The sequence below is a fragment of the Cucumis melo genome, chromosome 3 (assembly GCF_025177605.1).
Source record: "Cucumis melo cultivar AY chromosome 3, USDA_Cmelo_AY_1.0, whole genome shotgun sequence".
NCBI classification, from domain to species: Eukaryota; Viridiplantae; Streptophyta; class Magnoliopsida; order Cucurbitales; family Cucurbitaceae; genus Cucumis; species Cucumis melo.
Window position 1 is genome coordinate 23706061 of NC_066859.1, and position 23317 is coordinate 23729377.

General features: G+C 34.3%; 2 protein-coding genes across 6 annotated transcripts; one reads left to right on the forward strand and one right to left on the reverse strand.

Moving 5' to 3' along the window:
• Window positions 1-5724: 5724 nt before the first annotated feature.
• LOC103496424 (uncharacterized) lies at window positions 5725-19833 on the forward strand. Of its 5 annotated transcripts, none has more exons than XR_001763580.2 (19): window positions 5725-5872; window positions 7252-7470; window positions 13197-13257; window positions 13520-13703; window positions 13981-14033; window positions 14585-14673; window positions 15558-15797; window positions 15894-15958; window positions 16458-16518; window positions 16603-16720; window positions 16829-16910; window positions 16991-17063; window positions 17137-17198; window positions 17847-17942; window positions 18097-18251; window positions 18335-18431; window positions 18945-19022; window positions 19108-19383; window positions 19504-19833. XR_001763580.2 is itself a non-coding variant. In XM_008458259.3 (18 exons), the coding sequence occupies exons 1-18, from the start codon at window positions 5866-5868 to the stop codon at window positions 19213-19215; spliced, it is 1848 nt and encodes a 615-aa protein (XP_008456481.1). In that variant the 5' UTR covers window positions 5725-5865; the 3' UTR covers window positions 19216-19485. The 5 variants fall into 5 exon arrangements, 3 of the variants coding, with proteins under 3 accessions (XP_008456481.1, XP_050938522.1, XP_008456482.1); XR_539143.3 differs by having other exon boundaries at window positions 19507-19833; XM_008458259.3 differs by lacking the exon at window positions 19504-19833 and having other exon boundaries at window positions 19108-19485.
• A 795-nt stretch (window positions 19834-20628) lies between these two features.
• On the reverse strand, window positions 20629-23008 carry LOC103496423 (uncharacterized). The gene is made up of 3 exons (XM_008458258.3): window positions 22536-23008; window positions 21792-22194; window positions 20629-21175 (listed from the first exon to the last, which is right to left on the reverse strand). Exons 1-3 carry the CDS (start codon window positions 22720-22722, stop codon window positions 20887-20889), a joined length of 879 nt encoding a protein of 292 aa, XP_008456480.1. The 5' UTR covers window positions 22723-23008; the 3' UTR covers window positions 20629-20886.
• Between the last annotated feature and the right edge of the window lie 309 nt (window positions 23009-23317).

Below are 23317 nucleotides of genomic sequence, written 5' to 3' on the forward strand. Positions count from 1 at the left end.
ACGCTCGCTCATTATTTATTTATTATATATTTTCCGCCGCCTTGAAAACTTTGTGTCAATAGCGTTGACTCGGCCAAATCGTCTAATATAATTAAATATTCTAAGTACCACCACGACGTCGTTTCCAATTTACTTTTTTGTTGCTTCGTTCCTTATTTTTGGAATAATTTTACTATATTTTATGTATAGTTTCGATCTTTTGACAAAAGATAACAATTCAATTGTGTTAATATTTTAAAAGTTCTTTAATTATAAATAACTAAAAAATATCATTCTTTTTTTAAAATTATAATTATTGTAGTTTTACTGCTCTTTCTAATATCAAAACCTTGTTTATAGTTAATTTAATGGAAATTTTTTAAAATTTATGAAAATAATTCAAAATATTTATAAAATACTAACATAGTGAATAGTTATATAAATAGTCACAATCTATATTGATAATAGAAAGTAGCGATAGACTATTATCATACACCGTTGAAAAGACACTAATAGATTTTTAGTATCTATGGATCACTGATGATTGTCACATTTTTATAATGTTGAAGGTTAAATCGTGTAATAACTTGTATGTCTTTATGGAAACTAGAGATCACGTGTAACCCACAATATGCAATTATATTCATTCTTACTTTTAAACACATTTGATTCAATTACGCACATTAAATTATTTATGTTATTATAGACCAATCAATAAAAATAATTTAGAACTTTACTTTATATTTGATGAAGTTATGCAAATTAAATATAAAATAAAATAACAACTCAATTTTATTGAATATGAATAAATTAAACTAGGAGCTAAGAGCATAAAACTTAACATATACGAAATATGTCCAACATCTTTAAGAAAGTAAAATTAAAATACTAACAAACTACTTCATTGGGAACAAGTCTTCAAATCTAAACACGAGGAGCTACTCCTTCCAACTATCGGCTTGATATATCTTGACGATTATTTCTTCGATTCTATCAGCAAATTAAAATAAATATTATTTTTAATTAATGGAAGTCAAAAGCATCCAAGAATATAGTTATTTATCAAAGTCTAAGATGTAATAATTATATTACCACGAAGTTCACAAATGAACAATTGCACCAAATTTGATAGATAGTCAGCATCAATTCTCACTTTACATCTATACACAACTAATTATACAATGACTTAAAAGAGATTTTTTTTTACGTAAATAGCTAGCTAAAATATGCGTTGTCAAACAAAAGGTTCTCTACGTTTGATCAATTTGATTGTGTCAATTAAAAGGGAAAATTATATAGCAACAAGAAATTTATAATAAGGAAGCAACTTGCATAAACGTTCTTTTTTTTGTCACCCTCTCTACAAATCATGTTAATTGCAATTTAAAGACCACGAAACATTATCGAAAGAAAAAGTATTTACTTATCCTTAGGACTTGAAGAAAGAATTTTATATGAATTTTATATGTTCTCAAATATCCTAGAGGTATGCAAATCATTTGTGCATAACTAATTGATTCATACATGTGATTGAAAAATTAATTATATGGAGAAAAAATAAATCGCATACCTAATTATTAGTTCACTCAAGCCGGCTCCAATAATCTTTCAAATTCTCTCACAGAATCTAGATTCTTATTAAAATCAAAGACTGGCTTGATCTTGTCAAAAGCTTCCCTTGAAGCTTGACTTTGTTCTTGTATATATGGAGCATACCTCTAGAACCGCAACAACGTATTCATAAATATTAGAATCATTATTGAAATTAAGAAGTTTTTGTTGAGCCTTCAAAATGGTACTTCCAAATTTCGCTTTTAGCATTTCCACTCGAGCAGCTTGTCTTGGTGACAATACTATGATAGTAGTTTTTGTATTTAAAATGGGCGACAACACACTATTATTCTTTTTGGTGATGGAGATTTGAAGTTTGATGATTCATGATTATTGTTGGATTTCTTTATTTGGTGAATGGTATATGGTTTCCCAATGGTTAGAACTTTTGTTGATAAAACTTTGGGTTTTGAAAAACGATAATTTATATATTTTCGTTTTGTTTGCATCATCCTCATCTTTTTGAATGAATATTTTTTTGAAAAACATTAGATGTATTGTTATTGTATATTAGAAACAAAAATGCAAGATAATTAAGTTTGGAAAAAAGAAAAAGAAAAACTCACACGAGAAATGATTGGGAGGAAATATGAAACGACTATGATTAAATTAGAGAAAGAATCTTGAAATTGCGATCCAATATTAGACTATGTTCGTTTTGTTTTATTGGACTTTAAATTCTAATATACTTTAAATTAGACTTTAAATTGCTTTCGTTTTATTCATATTTGTAATATACTTTAATTTTAATTTACCGATTTTTAGTTTAATTTTGATATTTACCAACGTCACAGACTCTCTCACAGTCATTATTGTTAAATATTATTTTCTCTGCTAGATTATTATAATCAACTATCCTTTTATACAAATTATAATTATTGTATTATTAATATATTTACTAATTTTGATACCAACATCTCTATATAGTCTGAATAAATATGCTTAATTACACTATGTAAATTTTATAATTTGTTAACTATTATATGATCATGCATAGAAAAGAATCTGAAAATTACCACCATCTTTTAATCCACTTTAAATTTGTTCATGTAATATTAATTAAACTCGGTATTCAGTTTCTTTTGCTTAATATGAACATCATTATCTCCACTTCAAAAATTAATTCAATAAACTTTTGCATGAACCATTTGATTTGATTAGATAATTTGCAGTTGTCTAATTTTATTTTCTAAGTAAAGTTTTCAACTTAACAGTTTTAATATTTAGTAATTAAACTTGGAAATATATATTAATTTTTACCCATTTGAACTATAAATTTACGAAGAAGAATATGAAAATAGGTCTGCTTAGATATGGATGCACATTTCCAAATTGTGGTACAAGCAATGTTTTAAATTTCCAAGTTGAAAACATATCAATAAGAGGTCATAATTTCACATAAATTATGATGAAAATATACCTGAAATGTCACCAGGATCACTTGGAAGAAGAAATGCAACAATAGCTAAAATTTGGACGTGTTTGCCTAATTTACAAAACCTACGACATCGACGAGATGATCATCAACAACGGTGTATGAGAGAAATAAATAATGTCTATAGTGACAGAGAAAGATTTGGAATATACATTGTGATTTCTTGAAAAATAATGTTCAATCAATGCAAAAAATTATTTGATTAATAAATAAACCAAAATTTGTAAAGGTTGGAAAGCACAGTGTATAAACAACTTGACCAATTAATGTACCCAAATTGTAAAGTTGGGTTGAGCTAGCTTCTATTTTGGATTGGGTTGGGTTAGATCTTTTTTATATATATTTTTTAAAAAAATCAGATTAACACAATCCAATCCAAATATCTAAAGTTATTAAAATATTCATATCATAACTTATAATATTATAATTCATTTATATTGTTGTTACCAAATTAAATTTGTAATAGATAAGTTGAATTTTGATATTTTACATTTCAGTTTTATAAAATCCTAGATATCAATATGTGTTGTAGATAAATTTAAGCCTTTCGAATTAATAAAAAATAATAATAAAATAATAACTTTACAATCCAACCCAAATTTTAAGAATTGTCCAAAAAAATCTCGCTCTAGCTCAATCCAATCCAATTATAGAAGAAAATTTGTGTATATTCAAATAAAGTGAAGATAATTAAAGTTAAAAAATAGGAAGAAAAACTCAGCGAAATCAATACGGAGGAGAAATGTCTGGGAGAAGTTGCGAACTGGGAAGAAGAAAGTAGAGAGGAATATGGAGAAATTAAACCAACCTCTTTATTTTTTTACTTTAAATTGGTTTTATTTTTGTATATACTTTAAGTTTTGCCGCCATCTCCACATCTCTATTATTAGAAAATCTCAACAATATTATTTTCTAAATGAAAATTACTTTTCAATTATACTTTTATTCAAATTATAATTATTGTACTTTTACAAATGAACATTTTCAATATAAGTAAATAAATAAATTTGTAAAAGGGAAACAATATTGTTTAAATATACACAAAAAAAAAAAAAAAAAGGAGGAAGAAAAACTCAGAAGGAAAAATGATTGGGAGGAGATAAGCAACTGTGATGTGATGAGAAATTAGAGAAAGAATCTTGAAATTATGATCTACAATCTTCTTTGCTAATTTTTTTGAACTTCAAAATTACTTTCGTTTTATTTATATTTATAATATATTTTAATTTTAATTTACTAATTTTTAGTTTTGATATTTACCACCATCACAAACTCTCTTATCGTAAAATAATATTTTCTATTATTATTATCAACTAATTTTTTTATACAAATTATAATTATTGTGTTATTAATATATTGCTCATTTTGATATCAATATCTCAATTCTATATATATACATAGTCTAAATAAATATGTTTAAATACACAATGTCAATTTTATAATTTGTTAACTATTATACGATCATGCATACGCAATATAGAAAAAGAAAATGAAAACTATCATTATCTCCCCTTCTAGAATTAATTTAGTAAACTTTTGCCTACACCGCATTTAATTTGATAGGATAATTTACAATAATTTAATTTTATTTTCCGATAAAAAGTTCAAGAAACATTTTTTTGATATGTATATTAGTTTTTATCCATTTGAACCATAAATTTACAAAGAAGAAGTTTCAAATACATCGGCATGCAAATTTCTAAATTTTGGTATAAGCAACGTTTTAAAGTGTCGAAAACATATCAATAAAAGGTCTTAAACGAGAATGTGTATGTCAACAACAGATGTAGTTTCTTGAAAAATGATAGATATTTGATCAATGCTAAAAATTATTCAGTTAATAAATAAACAAAAATTATAAAGATTGGGGAGTAGTGGTGTTGACATAATTCGACCAATCTGAACTATCCAATATAAAGATTGGGTTGGGTTAAATCTTTTTATATATATTTTTAAATAAAATTAACTCAATCCAAATTTTTAATATTATTAAAATATACGTATCATAACTTATAAATATATATATTATAATTCATTCGTATCGTTGTTATGAATTAAGCTTGTAATAGATGATTGAATTTTGATATTTAACATTTGAGTTCTATGAAATTTTAGTTGTAGATAAATTTAAATATTTCAAGTCAATTCAAGTTATTTTTTATATATCTACTTAAGTAGAGGAAAATTCAGGTATATTGAGACAAAATAGAAGATAATTAAACTTACACAAAGAAAGAAAAACTCACCGAAATTGATACGAAGAAATGTTTGAGAGAAGTTAGGAAGTGAGAAGAGAGCAGAGAGGAATATGAAGAAATGAAGGCACCCTTTTTATTTTTTACTTCAAAGGATTTTCTTTTCATTGATATGTGTATTTATAGTTTAAGTTTAACCGCCAATCTCAACAACATTATTTTCTAAATGAAAATATCTTTTCAATTATTTTTCTATTATACTTTTATTCAAATTATAATTATTGTGCTTTTAGGAGGAAGATTTTCAATATAAGTAAATAAATAAATTTGTAAAAGGGAAAAATGTACAAAAAATATCATAACTTAGATTATATAATTGCAATAATATTATTTTCCTGAACGAAAAGAACTTTTCAACTATTTTTAATTATATTTTTATTCAAATTATTTATCTATAATTTATTGTATTTTTACCAATTTCTCTTTTTAGCTTAACTTTTTTTCTTTTCTATAGCTAATTTATTTAGAGGACAGCAATCCATTTTTATGTTATATAGGTGAAGAAGAGTGGAAATTCTTGCTATCTCCGCACTGCCGAATAGTTTCTCTCCCTCAAAATTCCACCACCAAATCTCTGCTCATTCAATGGCAGGTACTGTTCATTTCATTGCAATCTCTTAAGTTCTTCGATTCACAATTTAAGTTCATTTTTCACATTCTAATATGCCTTTTTGCCGGACAATCTGAATTTCACATTATTGTATCATTTCGCCATATGTTGAAATTTCATTTCCGTCCGATTCGGTTCCTTTTTCTGGGAACTACTATGCAATTACTGGCAATCGAGTAGGGGATAAACCTGTTGTTATGGTTTTCGTTGACAACGATTATATTGATGTAATACTAAGTGAACGTGAAGAGTATGCTTAAGCTTTTGTTTTCATTTCTTGTTCGTTCGTTCGTTTGTCAAGTTTTTCCTTCGAATGGTGTTGGAGTATTAGATTGAAGTGAGCTTCAGGAAGAAATGACTTAGCGTGTGTTTTATGGGGGTTGTTTTAGTACAACAAATTTTCATTTGAATTTCCAATCTCAAGGGATGGAATAGATGCCTTTGCCTCAAATTGTTAGTTATTTTTATGCAATCTTCCCATTATTCTAGCGACACATGGGAAATTCTCTTTAATGTATTTATCAGGTCCTGTAATTGTCATGACCAATCAATCGACCCTGCATCACTTCAGATGTCTCAAACTACAAAATTTTGAGTTCATTTCCGAACTAATGGAAGATTGAATACAAAAAAGACTAATAAAATTTCAACAAAAAAAAAAAAAAAAAAAAAAAATCAGAGTATCACTCCTTTGCCAGACCATATTTTTACAGTATGGAGATGTTAAGCTTCAATCTTTGCTCCGGTCAAGGAGATTAGAATAATTCAGACCGTACTCATGGCTCACTCTTTTCTAGCCATGTGCCACATAACAAACACAGAAGAGCAAGATTTCTGTGTTGTATGATTTTGAAGAATTGGTATAATTGAATTTACCATAACCTATCATCTTAAGCTTTTGGATTGAGTGGTAATTTGTTATAATATTAGAGCAAAATGTCCCCTGTCTGAACCCTTGTAATGTTTTTTCATCTTCAATCAATGTTGATTTCTACTTGTTGGAACTTTCACAAGATTTCAAGTCCATAATTGACAAGTGTTGAAGTATTGGTATGGTTAAGTTCATTGTAATCAATTAGGTTGAGCTTTTGGTTTAATTACTTATTTAACAAGCACGGCATAAAAGGAAGAGAGGTATGTAATGAGTTACAAAATTATTCAATTGCAGAAGTTAATTGTTCACAATCCACACCTTAGAGGTGCGGTACCAAACTAATCAAGATAAAAGTTTTCTCTGTGTTTGTAGCCTAAATAAAATGCTCCATGGCCTGAAGCTACCACTTCAGGAACAGTATGACTATTAACATGATGGATTAATATTCTATGAATACTAAGTCTATAAATTGTAAATTTTTATGCAGCAATTTCAGGGAAGGTTTTCCAAAATATTAATGTATCACAGTGCTACCAACAGTCTAGGCATTTCAGCAACCAATATCGAAGGGACTGTTTTGCCCCTTTTAACTTGCTTCCCTTTGATGGAGGGAAGGTTGCATGGACTAGCATCTCATCCATGCAGTTGCGCACCTTTTCCACACCCCAGATAAATTTTATTATTCGAGGACCTGTTCACTGCAATGGTCTGTTCTAGACTCTCACTATCCAGGTTGACATCAAGCGTAAAACCACCATGCTAGACATCCTTTAGGATTTGCTTGATTCCTTTCATGCATAAAGTTTGCTTGCATTGTCTGCTGAGTTGTTTTTCTTTCAATCCTTATTATTTGTTTGACTTCGGTATATATGGTGCCACTTCATATTTTTTGTTTATGTTTTTTCACTACTAAAATTTTATGGTATTGAAAGCAATTAACAACAACCCGAGACTTACGTGGAAACCCGAGAACCGGGAGAAAAACCACGATACTTTAGTTTTTATTATTTTTCTTATGAACTAAAAACAATAGGTACAAAGGGAGTATAAATAGAGTACAATAGGAATAAGAAAGGAAAAGATTTAGGAAATATTTAGGAAATAAAATCTTATATTTTATTTTTTCCAAAAGTATATTTTATTCTTTCCAAAAGTACTAATTCTAACACTCCCCCTCAAGTTGGGAGGTAAATATCAATGAGTCCCAACTTGCTAACGCAAAGGTCGAAGTGTGGTCGGAGAAGCCCCTTGGTAAGAACATCAGCAATCTGTTGGCTTGAAGGAATGTACGGAATGCATATGCTTCCACTGTCAAGTCTTTCTTTGATGAAATGCCGATCAATCTCAACATGTTTAGTTCTATCATGTTGCACTGGGTTGTTAGCAATACTAATAGCGGCTTTATTATCACAAAAAAGCTTCAATGGTGTCTCACATTCCTGATGAAGATCTGACAAGACTTTCTGGAGCCAAATTTCCTCACATATTCCCAGACTCATAGCTCTGTATTCAGCCTCAGCACTGCTCCTGGCCACAACACTTTGCTTCTTACTCCTCCAAGTTACAAGATTGCCCCAAACAAAGGTACAATAACCGGATGTAGACTTTCTATCAATAACAGATCCTGCCCAATCTGAGTCAGTATATGCTTCAATGGTCTTTCTATTTGTTTTTCTAAACATCAACCCTTTACCAGGTGTATTTTTCAAGTATCTCAGGATTCTGTTAACAGCTTCCATATGTTTCTCATAGGGAGCCTGCATAAACTGGCTGACAACACTCACAGCAAAGGAAATATCCGGACGAGTATGGGATAAGTAAATTAATTTACCTACAAGGCGCTGATATTGTTCTTTATCAACTGGAACTTGATCATCAGAGTTTCCTAGTTTACAGTTGAATTCAATAGGAGTATCAGCAGGACGACATCCCAACATACCTGTCTCGGTTAGCAAATCAAGGGTGTATTTTCTCTGAGACACGGAAATACCTTCTTTTGATCTAGCCACCTCCATTCCAAGGAAATATTTCAGATTGCCCAAGTCTTTGATTTCAAATTCATCACCCATTCTCTGCTTTAGTTGACTGATTTCTGTTTGATCATCTCCAGTCAAAACAATGTCATCCACATAAACAATTAGAATAGCTATCTTTCCTGTTTTGGAAGCCTTTGTAAATAAAGTATGGTCAGAGTGCCCTTGACTGTACCCTTGGGACTTGACAAAGGTAGTGAATCTGTCAAACCATGCTCTCGGAGACTGTTTCAGACCATATAGAGATTTTTGGAGTTTACACACCTCCTGACCAAATTGGGCTTCAAATCCTGGTGGGGGGCTCATGTAGACTTCCTCCACAAGGTCTCCATTCAAAAAAGCATTCTTAACATCCAGCTGGTATAGAGGCCAATCTTTGTTCACAGCAACAGATAGCAGGACTCTAACAGTATTCAATTTAGCAACTGGAGAAAAGGTTTCCGAATAGTCAATACCATAGGTTTGAGTGAACCCCTTTGCAACTAACCTTGCCTTGTGTCTATCAAGCGTACCATCTGCTTTGTATTTGAGAGAGAATACCCATTTGCATCCTACAGTTTTATGTCCCTTGGGTAGAGCACAGATCTCCCAAGTTCTATTCTTTTCGAGAGCCTTCATCTCTTCCATAACAGCATTCTTCCATTCAGGACACTCTAGAGCAGTGTAGATATTTTTCGGTATTATGGTAGAGTCAAGGTTTGCTGTAAACGCTCTAAACTGTGGAGAGAGATTATCATAGGAAACATAGTTGCAAATGGGATGTTTAGTGCATGATCTGGTACCTTTTCTCAATGCAATTGGAATGTCAAGAGAGGGATCATACTCATCAAGTTTTCTTGTATGACCCTGTTCAGCTTCATCGTTACTGGTTTCTATTCTAACCTCAGTCTCATCATCAAAGTTCTTTTCTTCCATATTTTCAAGAACAGCAATATCAGACTTGTCATTCTCACTCATTGTATTATTAGTACAAGGTTTTGTAGGGTTTTCCATACCTTGGTCTCGAGGAGGTTCGAAATTTTGGACTGGAGCCGGCGGTTGACTAGTAGGGGACCCAACTTCCTTTCTGAGATTCCTCCTGTAATATGTTTTCCAGGGAACTTGGTTTGTGGGTAAGATTATGGGATGAGGATCAATGTCAGACACGGTAATAAGAGTAGGTTCAACAAATTCAAAGGTGTTGTTAGACTCTTCACTCACATTCTCCCCCTGAAGATGGCTAACAGGAAAGTAGGGTCGGTTTTCACAGAAAGTAACGTCCATAGTGACAAAATATTTCCTAGACGGCGGGTGAAAACATTTATAACCGTGTTGGTGAAGGGGATACCCAACAAACACACAGGCCTGAGCCCGAGGGGTAAATTTGGTCTGATTAGGGCCGAAATTATGGACATAGGCGGTGCACCCAAACACACGAAGAGGAACCTCAGAAACAAGACGAGTAGAGGGGTAAGACTCCTTAAGACAATCTAAGGGAGTCTGAAGGTGGAGGATACGAGAAGGCATTCTATTGATTAAGTGAGCAGCTGTAAGAATAGCATCTCCCCACAGGTATGATGGAAGGGAAGTGGAAAGCATAAGTGAACGGGCTACTTCCACAAGGTGTCGGTTTTTTCGTTCGGCCACTCCATTTTGTTGAGGAGTGTAGGCACATGAGGTTTGGTGAACAATCCCCTTGGAGGCTAGAAATTCACTAAGGTTATGGTTTTGGAATTCCCGACCATTATCACTTCGAAGAATTGCAATTTTTGTATGAAATTGTGTTTTGATAGTATGATAGAAGTTTTGGAAAATGGATGGAACCTCGGATTTATCTGAGATAAGGTAGACCCAGGTGAGACGGGTATGGTCATCAATGAAAGTTACAAACCACCGCTTTCCCGAGGAGGTGGTGACCTTGGAAGGACCCCAAACGTCACTATGGATGAGGTTAAACGGTTGTGTAGGTTTATATGGTTGTGAGGGAAAAGAGACTCGATGTTGTTTTGCCCGGATACACACATCACAAGATAGAGAAGAGACATCAACTTTAGAAAAAAGGTGGGGAAATAAATGTTGCATATATGTAAAGTTTGGGTGGCCCAGTCGAAAATGCCACAACATACAGTCTTGTTCAGAAGTGCTAAAGTAGGATGACAGTAAACTAACCCTAGACAAACTACTACATGAGGTATCATCATCAAGGATGTAAAGTCCCCTGCTATGCCGGGCAGTGCCAATCGTCCTCCCCGAGCTCATGTCCTGAAAATAAACCGATTCAGGTAAGAAGATAGCTTTACAATGCAACTCACGAGTGATCTTGCTTATAGATAACAAATTGTAAGACAGTTTAGGGACATGCAAAACATTCTGGAGAGCAAAACCGTCAAAGGGAACTATTTGTCCTTTGCCAGCGATCGGAGCTAGAGAGCCATCGGCTATTCGGATTTTTTCATTACCGGCACACGGGGCATATGAGATAAAGTGTTCTGAAGAACCTGTCAAGTGATCTGTAGCCCCCGAGTCTAAGATCCAGGGATTCTTCCCATCAACGCTAATAAGCCCAAGGGACTGAGGCATACCTGACTGAGCAATGGCACCCAGAGTCGGAGTCTTGGTCTGGCTCACAGTAGGATCAGTTGATTGAGAAGTGCTAGCAGGTGTAGTCTCACTAATGTAGGCACGTCCTGAGTTCTGTTTCTCGTTGGAGGACCGTTTCTTACCTCCTGGGGGACGACCGTGGAGTTTCCAACACTGATCCTTGGTGTGCCATTGTTTCTTGCAGTGCTCACACACAGGAATTGACTTCCCATTATTCTTGTCACTGTCATGATTTGAGGACCGAGCGCTAAAGGCTGCGGAGTCGATGGTAGGGGTAGTCAATACACCCATGGCATTAGTGCGATCCTCTTCCAGGCGGACTTCAAAACAAACTTCCATTAGGGAGGGAAGAGGTCTTTGTCCGAGTATACGACCACAAACATTATCAAATTTGGGATTAAGTCCTGCAAGGAAGTCATAAACACGGTCAGCCTCTTCAAGTTTAGCATATTGTGTACTGTCATTTGGTGTGTCCCAAACTGTCTCTCTGCACAAATCCATCTCTTGCCAGAGGAGAGAGAGCTTGTTAAAATAGGTAGTTACGTCCAGGGTCCCTTGTTTGCAATTATGGACCTGTTTTCGCAGTGTATATAACCGAGAGGCATTCTGTCGTTTCGAGTAAAGGGTCTGAGTTGTATCCCACAAATCTTTTGCTGTGGCTGCATATAGTAAAGGCTTGCCGATCTGTGGTTCCATACTATTAATCAGCATGGACCGAATAAGTGAGTCCTCTCCTTTCCAGAGTCGTTCCAAGGCGTCTCCTGGTGGAGGACGTACAGTCTCTCCAGTTAAGAATCCGAACTGGTATCGACCTTCGAGGAACATCTTTATTGATTGTGACCAAGAAAAATAATTTTGACCATTTAATTTTTCGCCTGAAAAATTCCCTGTAGACGAACCCAAAGAGCCAGTTATATAATTTGACTGTGAATTAGGGAACGAAGTTACCGGGTTCTTGGAATACATCGGCAACTCGGTTGGTTTGGGATGCGTTGAAGATTCGCCCGCTTCAATGTCCGATCTGTTTTGGGGTTGATCAATTCCGTTACCAGAAAACAGCGGTTGCTGTAAAGGGTCAACGTACAGCTGCTGCTTACTGTACTGATTTGACAAATTTACGATTGAGGGATGCTGTCCGGAGCTCGTAGATGGCGCATGAGGATGCGGATGGCCGGAAGGGTTTGACGGCTGGACATCCGACGGCGCGTAGAAGGGAACGGGATGGGCGGTGACGTGAAACGGCGGCGGCGCGTGGGCCCACGCGCCGGACACGAGCGGCGCGTGAATCAACTTCTGGTCAGACGGCGGCGCGTACGGCTGCGGAACCACTCCCGTTGGGTAGATCGGCGGTTTCTGTAGGTTCTGGAGCAGTTTCTCCATGGCGGCGGAGACGGCGGCGTCCACGGCGGCGGCGATTCCGGCGGCGGCGGCGGCGGCGGCGGCGGCGGCGGTGACGGGTTCAGTTTCGATCTGGGTTTCTCCTAGGTTATTTTCTAGGGTTTCGTTATTGCTTTGCTCTGATACCATATTGAAAGCAATTAACAACAACCCGAGACTTACGTGGAAACTCGAGAACCGGGAGAAAAACCACGATACTTTAGTTTTTATTATTTTTCTTATGAACTAAAAACAATAGGTACAAAGGGAGTATAAATAGAGTACAATAGGAATAAGAAAGGAAAAGATTTAGGAAATATTTAGGAAATAAAATCTTATATTTTATTTTTTCCAAAAGTATATTTTATTCTTTCCAAAAGTACTAATTCTAACATATGGCTTTGCCATCTGAACAATACTTGTCTTCATGATCTTGTTGCAGCTGCTCCATCTACAATCTCTTCTCTTGATAATATTGATTTCCAGAAGCTTCAAAATGGAAGGTACTTAAAAATTGCCTTCTTTTCCTACCATGTTCTGCAATTTACATCTACCTATTTTATAAAATACTCGAGATATCATCTTCTCATTAAGTCAAACGTGTGAAATTTCGATGCATCTTGGAGTTGGGAGGACTCAATAGTACTGAGCATCTTACTTGTGCATTTTATATTGAGAAATTGTCTAATATGGCAGCCCCCCTCCCAAGATTTTGTAGCTGGTGTCTATTGGCTAAAAAGTGTCAGAGTGTTGCTTAACTTGCAGTGATATTCGAGGTGTTGCTGTTGCTGGTGTTGAGGGGGAGCCTGTGAATCTTACTGAACTAGTTGCAGAAGCAATAGGAGCTGGCTTTGCTGCATGGTTATTAGAAAAGAAAAAAGCTGATGGTTCACGACGCTTGAAAGTTTCTATTGGACACGATTCACGTATTTCAGCTAAAAAATTACAGGTATTTCCCAACCTCCACTTGATGATTGGATTTAGTAATTTAATGCTGAAGTCATTAATTAACTCCGCTAACATTTAGACCTTTAAAAACTTGATGTTTTTTCATTTGAAATCATCTCGTTCATATGTTGCGTGTTACATGATTATTACTAAAATTTGTAAACTAAAAATTGTGTTCAGTATGTTCAGTTGAATGAAATATCTAGTCATTAATGAACCCCATCCATCCTTTGTGGTTTTTGTTTTCTTCTATTTCTGACATCCCAATCAACTTTCAGGATGCAATTTCTCAAGGTATAGCTGGTGCAGGGCTGGATGTAATTCAGTACGGGTGAGTTATATTCACATGCCAATATTGATTTTGTAGTCTTTGTGAATAATATGATAATTCATATAGATGTTATTACCTGTAGGCAAAGTGGTTAAATTTTCACTTAATTATTCCATGGCTATCTCTCTCTCTCTCACACACACTTTCTCTCTGATAAGAAACCAAAGAACAGAAATCAACAATGGATGTCCAACAACAAGGGCCTGATCAAAGGGACAGAGCTGAAGAACAGAAACGATATTAATACTAATACAGTAATACTAAAAGAAGAAAAAAAGGAAACAAAAAAAAAAAAAAAAAAAAAAAAAGAGAAAAAGAAAGAAAGAAAGAAAAGAAACCAAAAATACAAACATTCCAACTAAATCTAAAAAATTGCAATTATCACGCTTTGCTATTTTGTATAACTGGATCCAACTTCTTTATATTTTTTAGTCTAATGACATTATCTTTTGACTAGATGGTTACAAGGAATAATACTTTCCTTAGTAACTATGATGCTGATCATATGCTATGTGAGAGACTTATGTTTGATATCTTTTCTTCTTTTGTAGATTAGCTTCTACACCAGCTATGTTTAACAGCACTATCACTGAAGATGAAGCACTTTTTTGTCCTGCTGATGGATCTATTATGATAACTGGTAAACTACACATTAAAAAGTCTCTGAGTTTTGGGTTTGTTTTAGGAAATGAAAAGAAAGTAAATTTATGAAAAATTCGCCGAAAGCTGGGTGTTTACGGAAAGGTTTCTGGTTTCAATCCTATCAGAACTAAACCTACATTATCGGCTCTTTTTCATCTTGAATTCACAAAAACTTCCTGGCTTTCTCCTTGCCATCCTAAGAAAATCTACATCCATCTCAGACTGTTTGACGTTAATAGCCCACGTTAGATCCACCAGATCCATTTTTCTGTCTAAGAAAGAATGACTCCTTTGCACAATGCTAGAATAGTCAGATATTCAATTGGAATTTAGCATGGAAAAGTAATTAGTATAGGGAGAACGAAGGGAAAGTTCGTGAATGATGCTGCATATTTGGACATTGTCTACTAATACAACTTTGGCAGAAGAATGAGAAAAAGAAAGACTCTTGAATATCTTCTCAAATTCTCAGCCAACTCATTACCTAATAGTATCTACTACTGAGTACTAGTCAGCCCTGTCATATCTTCAACAACATATTGGGCAAGGGCATTCTTAATCTTTCAGATTTACAGAGAATAGTAGATACACAGTGACAGAGTGTTGAATTATGTGTTCAGCAACATTGTTTCCGAAAACAGTAGTGCTGTGTCTCAACTAAAAATTTTAGTGTAATGGCCACATTAGCCTTCTATTAGAGATTTGAAATGAAATCAGAGTCTACGAGGACCTTTTTTTTATCCACTTTGCATTTCTAAGCCTGGAACCAAACAAAATAATTGCAGAAAGATAGAAGGCCAAAAATCTTGCGCCATATTTATTCATTATTTTTTATCCATGCTATGTGTTTACACGGATCTCAAATACTGTTATTTTTTGTAGCAAGTCATTTGCCGTTCAACAGGAATGGATTCAAATTTTTTACTAATGCTGGCGGGCTTGGCAAAGCTGACATTAAAGAAATTCTGGGGCGTGCTGCAGAATTCTATAGAAATCTGAATAGCACAGATGGTTTGAAAAATTCAAGGGGGAAAGGTTCTGCATCAATAGAGCAGGTCGATTACATGAGTGTCTATGCATCTGATCTCGTGAAGGCAGTTCGTAAAGCTGCAGGAAATAAAGGTGCGACCATCTAAACTTTTCGTTGTGCTTAAATGGATATGGAGATTAAAGTTTATGAGTCGACTTGGTTATATCTGTCAATTTCTTAATTCTCAGAAAAGCCCTTGGAAGGATTCCATATTGTTGTTGACGCTGGAAACGGAGCAGGAGGATTTTTTGCAGTAAATACCTGTCCTCTTAACTCCTCACCCACACTATTTACACCATCTGATTTTTAATCAATTCTTTATTTATGCCCATAGTTCAAAACTTCTAAAAAGACCATCCTTTATTTTTGTGCTTGTGGTAACACTTTTTTCATTTCCACTTCACAAGCCTGCTTATTTTTCATTTTTAGCTCCATATAAAATTGTATTTATGGATGTTCTTCTACAGTTCTACTTTTGTTGGTTATTCTAGTGAAGGTTTTATATGTTACATATATGTACTAAAGAAGTTCTTCAAGCATGGGTGAGTTGATCGCATGGTAAAGAAAAGTCTAAAAATTTTATACTTTGAAAAAATGAAGAAAAAACACAAGAAGTTATTGTTGTAATCATTGTAAAAGCCCTAACGACTATCGCAAAGTTACTTGCCTTTACGATATTGTGCAGAAATTGGACAGATGCTAGATCAACAAATTATACATTAACAAAGTTCTTAATTCCCATCTCTTATCAGGCAAAGGTGCTAGAACCACTTGGTGCAATCACTTCGGGTAGTCAGTTCTTGGAGCCAGATGGTAATATTTGGTTCGGCAAAAGTTAGATTGGTCCAGTTTCAAAATGGTTTATGGGATTAAAGAAGAAAATTTTATTTGTGCCAGGTTTATTTCCAAACCATATACCAAATCCCGAGGACAAGACAGCAATGAGAGCCATAACAGAGGCTGTCCTTCACAACAAAGCTGATTTAGGGATCATCTTTGACACAGATGTTGACAGGTAATGATCAATGCTGTAATGATAGTTGGTGCTACTAATGCTTAATTGTTAATGGTTGAATCGTTTTTATGCTATGCTCTATTGTTTCAAAACATTCATTTGCTTTAGATCTGCTGCTGTGGATTCTAATGGACGTGAGTTTAACCGGAATCGCTTAATCGCCTTGATGTCTTCCATTGTTCTTGAGGAGGTATTTGTGTATCTGCTCTCTGAAGAGATGTTGTCTTTTATTAGTAAAAGTGGTCTAAATAGTTTTCTTCTTCTCTCCAGCATCCTGGCACCACTATTGTTACAGACAGTGTGACCTCTGATGGCCTAACCTTGTTTATAGAGAAGAAACTTGGTATGAAGGATTCCAGAAATACGTTTAATTACTTAGTTATAGATTCGTATCTAACTCGATGTTTTTTTTTCAGGGGGAAAACATCACAGGTTCAAAAGAGGCTACAAAAATGTCATTGATGAAGCTATCCGCCTGGTAAGATTTATTGTTCTACTGTATTCTAATACCATCATGGTTGGTATCAATGAGTTTCTCAGGGACACTTTTTTTTCCGATAAATTTGATTATTCATGATAGATAATACATGTAATTTAACATTAAAAAAACATATACTTCACTAAAGCTGAGTCAAGTCAATTATCAAATGTGGGGAGTTTGAGGATTTTGAAGATTTTGGTTGGCTATGGCTAGTGAAAGATGCCTGCTAACAGTTTAGGAATGATCAATATTAATAGAATCTCTGTTTTTTTTTTTCATGTTAGGTTGAGATTTAATTTTAAAATCATAGTTACAAAAAGAAAGTTATCATTATCCATGTGAGTCGAGAAGAAGAAACAAAATCAATGTACTCCTATAGCCATCCGAATGACATTTTGTTAAATTTTCATAATATTTATTCAGTAAAACAGGATCCTGTTCTTCCATTTTCACCTTATACTCGTGCCTTTAGAATGGGCAACTTTAGAATTGTCCATGTCTTATGGGCTTGCGTTTACTCCTTTTACTAGAAGAAGAGTATCAATTGCTGTCAGTTGTCTTTTGTTAGGCCTGGTTATCTATTATATTCAAACTTTTATCTTGTCAGTAATCTTTATAATAAACACTAAAATACTAATGTTGTAGAATTCTATTGGTGAGGAGTCACATTTGGCTATTGAAACCAGTGGTCATGGAGCTCTTAAGGAGAACCATTGGCTTGATGATGGCGCATATCTCATGGTGGGTGTTTCTATTTGATATAGCATCCCACAAATTTTCTCTCTCTATTTTTGATACGTTCCCAATTGACAATAGTTGTCTGTCATACATGTACTAATTTAATTTCTCTCTTTAGCTTCGTTGTTTCCTTTAACAATGTAAAAATGAATCTCAGGTCAAAATTTTGAACAAACTTGCATCAGCAAGAGCCTCAGGATTAGGTGGTGGGAGCCAAGTTTTGACCGATCTGGTGGAAGGTTTACAAGAGCCTGCTGTTGCTGTTGAGTTGCGTTTAAAAATAAATCAAAACCATCCAGACCTTCAAGGAGGGTATGACCTATTTGATTTCGCTTTAGAAGGTATTCCTCTCTTGATTCCTTTGCACAAAGTTACTAATAAATCAATGTTTCCAGACCCTTCCGCGATTATGGAGAAGCAGTGCTGAAACATGTTGAGAATCTTGTTGCTTCTGATCCCAAGCTTGTGAAAGCTCCTGTTAACTATGAAGGGGTAAGTTCAGATTTGTCTGCTGGATGACATCAGTTTAGAAAGGTTAAATTAAAAAAAAAAAAAAAAAAAAAAGAATCCTAAAGAGTTTTGTACCTTGTTCAAAAATACCCTATTCTTTCAAAAGTTGATATATTACCCTTTGGCCTATGATAAACATTTCAAAACTACACTTTGAGTAAAAGATTTCTAGAATTTCAGACAAAATTTGGGCTATTTGGATCGCCTCACCATTCTAAAGGATCTCTTCTCCAAGATTACTTCTAGAACGCTTATGAAATATCAATTGTATTGGAACTTTTGAAAATATAGAAGTTATTGTTAAAGAGTACATTCTCTAATTTAGCCATTCAAAAGTTATCTATAACAATTTTCACAACTTCAGTTGTCAATTTCCCGTTTAGTAAATTGGTTTTAACAAAAAGTAAGACGATTTGATTTGTATTAAGAAAACACTTGTGGATGTAAATGGTCTTGTTCAAGGATAAATAAATCATCTATTCAACTCAAAAACAGGTTCGGGTTTCTGGATTTGGTGGGTGGTTCCTTCTAAGACTCTCATTGCATGATCCTGTACTTCCTCTTAACATCGAGGTAAACCGTTCATCCATATCTAAGTTGTTTTTACGATTGTGGTATGTCTTTGCATCTTAAAAATTGTGAATGCTGCGTATTCTAGGCACCAAGCAATGACGACGCCATAAAACTCGGCCTTACAGTCCTAGCTGCTGCCAAGGAATTCCCTGCTTTGGATACGTCTGCACTAGACAAATTTGTTCGAGTATGAATCAGTTCCCGAGGTATACGACCTCTGTATTTCTCAGACACCAATATTCCGAAAAAAACACTTACTGCTCTTCTCACTACACCTCGTCTATAGGCTACGTTCTCTTTTAGTTTCCAGGCATGAACCACAGATATTTTTTCCGCAACTCTCTGAATGACAAACTTCTTGGTGAGAACTATTTTTTCCTCTTCCAATCATTCCATTGTCATGTTCTCAGTTTCTATTTGTGTGTTATTTCTAATACAAGCAAGGGTTTTGAAATTGACGACATTTCTAATCTTTTGTTAGAAGTTGATTGCATTTTGAAGCCCTCCTCGAAAACTTGAACTTCATTTTGATTCAAGTAAAGCCGTGAGTACTTTCATTTTGATTAGATCCCAAATTAAACTTAGTTTTATTTTCTTTGTTAAAATTATATATTAAACCAACTAGTAACATACTTTTAAGTGGTAAAAAAGTTTCAATGAGTTGAAATTATTCTATATTAGATCTCAATTAAGGGTTAGGCTGGCAGTGGATTGATTCTGATTCAAGAACCAAGTTAGATCTTGATCTATTTAATTTTTATTTGTCTATTAATAAAATATAGAGAACTTTTTTATGGATGACAAAGACAAATGAATTGAAACTGTTTAAAAAAGTATATAGTAAAAAAGAAACTGACTCCAAAGAATCGGATAGAATTGCTATATTTTGTAATAATTTCTTTCTTTTTCTTTTGTTATATTTGAAAATGTTCATCAAATATGTATGATTTTTTAACATACTGGAAAAGAATCTAAATTAAAATTTAGGAGAAATGTTAATTATGTCACTATATTTTGGGTTGTGTGAATTAAATCTTTCAATTTATATTTCGCCAATCAATATTGTACTAAACTGATGGTTTAAGTTAATTGATCTAAAAAATTTTATTTTAAAACTTAATTATAGTTACCTTTAAAAATTGTATTGATTTTTAAATAGTTGTTTTTAAATATTAATAAATATAGTAAAATATCCTAGTGCACAATGATAGAATAGTATATTTATTTATGATATTTTACTATATTTATAAATATATTAATCAGTTTTGTCATTCAAAATAAATTTTCAATGTTAAACACGTATGAACGATTATCAGAAAACATTAGGAATAAGAGTCTAAATTGGTATAGTTAAAAAAAATCAACAATTTAAATTGATATCATTATTAATTTATTATTCAAATTGATAACTCCTTAAATTTACATGATAAAAAAAACTTTTGGTCATTAAGATTCGAGGACCGATCTCTTGGAATTGGATTGTAAAATTGTTTAAATAGTCCACCACAACCCAATAAACACAACGAGTTCAAAGAACTCGGTCTTATTTTCTTAATAATTTCTTTGAAAATTCGCATAGAAAACCATAAAACAATCAGAAGGATCATATAAAAATTCCACATGATGTTATTAATCATACAAACAAACTTTCTTCAACATGTTTACAAAGGGAGCAATGTGCACCATTATACAATACAAATACAAGATATTCAGCTAACCAAAGTTCTCCTATCATTTATACAAGCTGTTCTAAGATATCCCACCATTCATTTCTGTTTCGTTCAGAGATGGAAGTTTCTTTTGCACCCCTTTTCCCCCACTTATTTTAATCTTTAAAATGATGTTGAAATGTCCTCTGAAGTTACTAAATTGAGGATGGGTTTTTCAGAAGCTTCATCATGAAACTGTACCTGATGTCTGGAGAGGTCTTTGGCTGAGGCCAGTTTGCTCCTTCGGGTACTTTGATGCTTTTGAAACCCTGACCTCTATATAGCTTTGTAGCCCCGGGATTGTTCGTATCACAATGTAATGCAATCGCTCGGCAGCCCCAGTTCCTGGCTTCGGCTTCCGCCTTTAGTATTAGCTTTTTTGCTATTCCCTTGCGTCGAAACCGCTCACGAACTGCTACATTTGATATGTATGCAATCCCTGTCCTGCCATGGAAGATGCAAAACAAGCAAGGGATTCTTACTCGAAACTACATCACTGGAATGGATCAAACTTCAGCTGAAAACAATGGATGAAGCTCAAATTTTCAGGAAAACATAACTTGAGATCAGCTCTTTCTTTAGAGGAATGATATCATTGAACTGTAATGATATTGATAAAGGGTTAGTTGCTAAATACAGATCAGGTGCCTACAGAAAGACTTAAATTCAGTTCATCTGATCGGTTTCAACTGCAAAATCAAGTGCAAGTATCCTAGTTTGACATTAAATCGAACTTTCCTGCCTCACTTGGAGAAGCCAGGTAAGTATAAGCTGAAGGATATTGTTATTGTTCCTCACCGAGTCAAATGATCAAATGTACAGGAACATCAAGATTTGATACTTCCACACGACAAATGTGTGAATTGCAGACTTATGCATAACATCAGAAAGACTTGAGCATAACATCAGAAAACCTGTTACTTTTACAATAGCAGACTTACGCATAACATCAGAAAGATACAGCCGAAAACTGAATTACTTGAAAACAGCAATAGTTCTTCTTGTCTAAGAATAGTCCTATTCCACAAGTTGAACAAGAGTAATATACTTTAAAGCTCACCTTCTTTGCCGCATCGGTCCTTTTCTCGGTAAGAAATCGGCAACGGTATCAACGGTTAATATTCCAGCAACATAGCCCTTGTTGAGACTAACTTTACCATCAAATCCTCCAATCTTGAAATCATCAGGACCAATAAGAAACGAATCATTTTCTGAGCCACCAATCACGGCAACCAAACAAATCCTCCTACAACCATTTGGTACAGACAATCCAGATAACATAGCCACAAGCCTATCAACCCTCAACACAAAATCTAATGGGAATGAGTATTCTGGGAAGAAGGAACTGCAATGAGTCTCAGCAACTTCCCAACAGTCCTCTATTCTTGCCTCTCTAACTGTTATCTCAGGAGTTAGAGTTGGAAATAAATCAAAAACTTGACTCGCTTTACAAACTCTTGCACCTGAAGGAAAATGCCAGAAGAATCAAACTCAAACCCCATAGCCTAACTAAATGACCAATTCATTACACAAATCAAATATGAATTTCTAAGCTCCAATGTTCATAATCCAATAAAACTCCAAAACAATAACTATGAATCTAAAAAATCGGAAACTAAACAAAACAATAAACACCCACAAGAAAAAAGAGAATTTGACCAAACAAACGAAACCCAAATCCATAAAACACTCAATAGCAACAACCAAACTGAGAATCAGCAGAGAAAGTAAAGTAACAAGCAAAGGAAGAAGAATCAAAGAAACCCACGAAAAGGGGTGTTTTTAAGAGCAAAAAGACACCCACCTGAGGCTGATTTGGGGGTAGAAAGAAGAGAGACGCCATGAGCAGAAGCAGATTTGTGGGGGTTGAAGTTTGTGGAAGAACAGGGTCTCAAGGAAGTGTAAGAAGAAGAAGAAGAAGAGGAGGATGATGATGATGATGATGAAGAAGAGGTTGAAGAGACTGTGAGTCCTAAGGATATGGCCCGCATTTCCAAAGCGATCCAATTGCTTCTGTAATCCTCAGTGTTCCTCAGAAATTGGAGATTCTTTTTGTAAGAAGAGAGTGGTAGTATAAAGGATTAGCAGGCGATGAAGGTGGCACACGTGTGATCATGGTTTGAAGAAACGGTGGTGATCGGCTGAGGATGGTTCGTCCCGATGTGAATTTGATGATGTGAGGTCCTTAGTCTCTCAAGCACTGCCACTCACCTCCAAAATCCAAAACTCTCTTTGGTCAAATCAAAGATCATTCTAAAACCATACTTCAGCCGCCTCCGAAATTGATTACATTACTATCACCGGAGGTTAGAAGTTTAAATTTAGATTAAATTTGTAAATTTACTCCTCCCACAAAGAGTCTACCATGAGAAGGATTAAATCCTTGGTTAATTTACCTACGCAATAAAATTGAAATTATTCACCCCCGAATAATATAATAAAGAAAAATTCATGAACTCTACGATTAATTTTATATTTTTAGATCATTTTCTCTCTTTCCATGATTTATTCCTTCTTCGTCTCTTTGGTACAAGATGGTTTTTTCGTGAGTGTGTGGTCGATATTACTATTATTTCACCTTCTGGA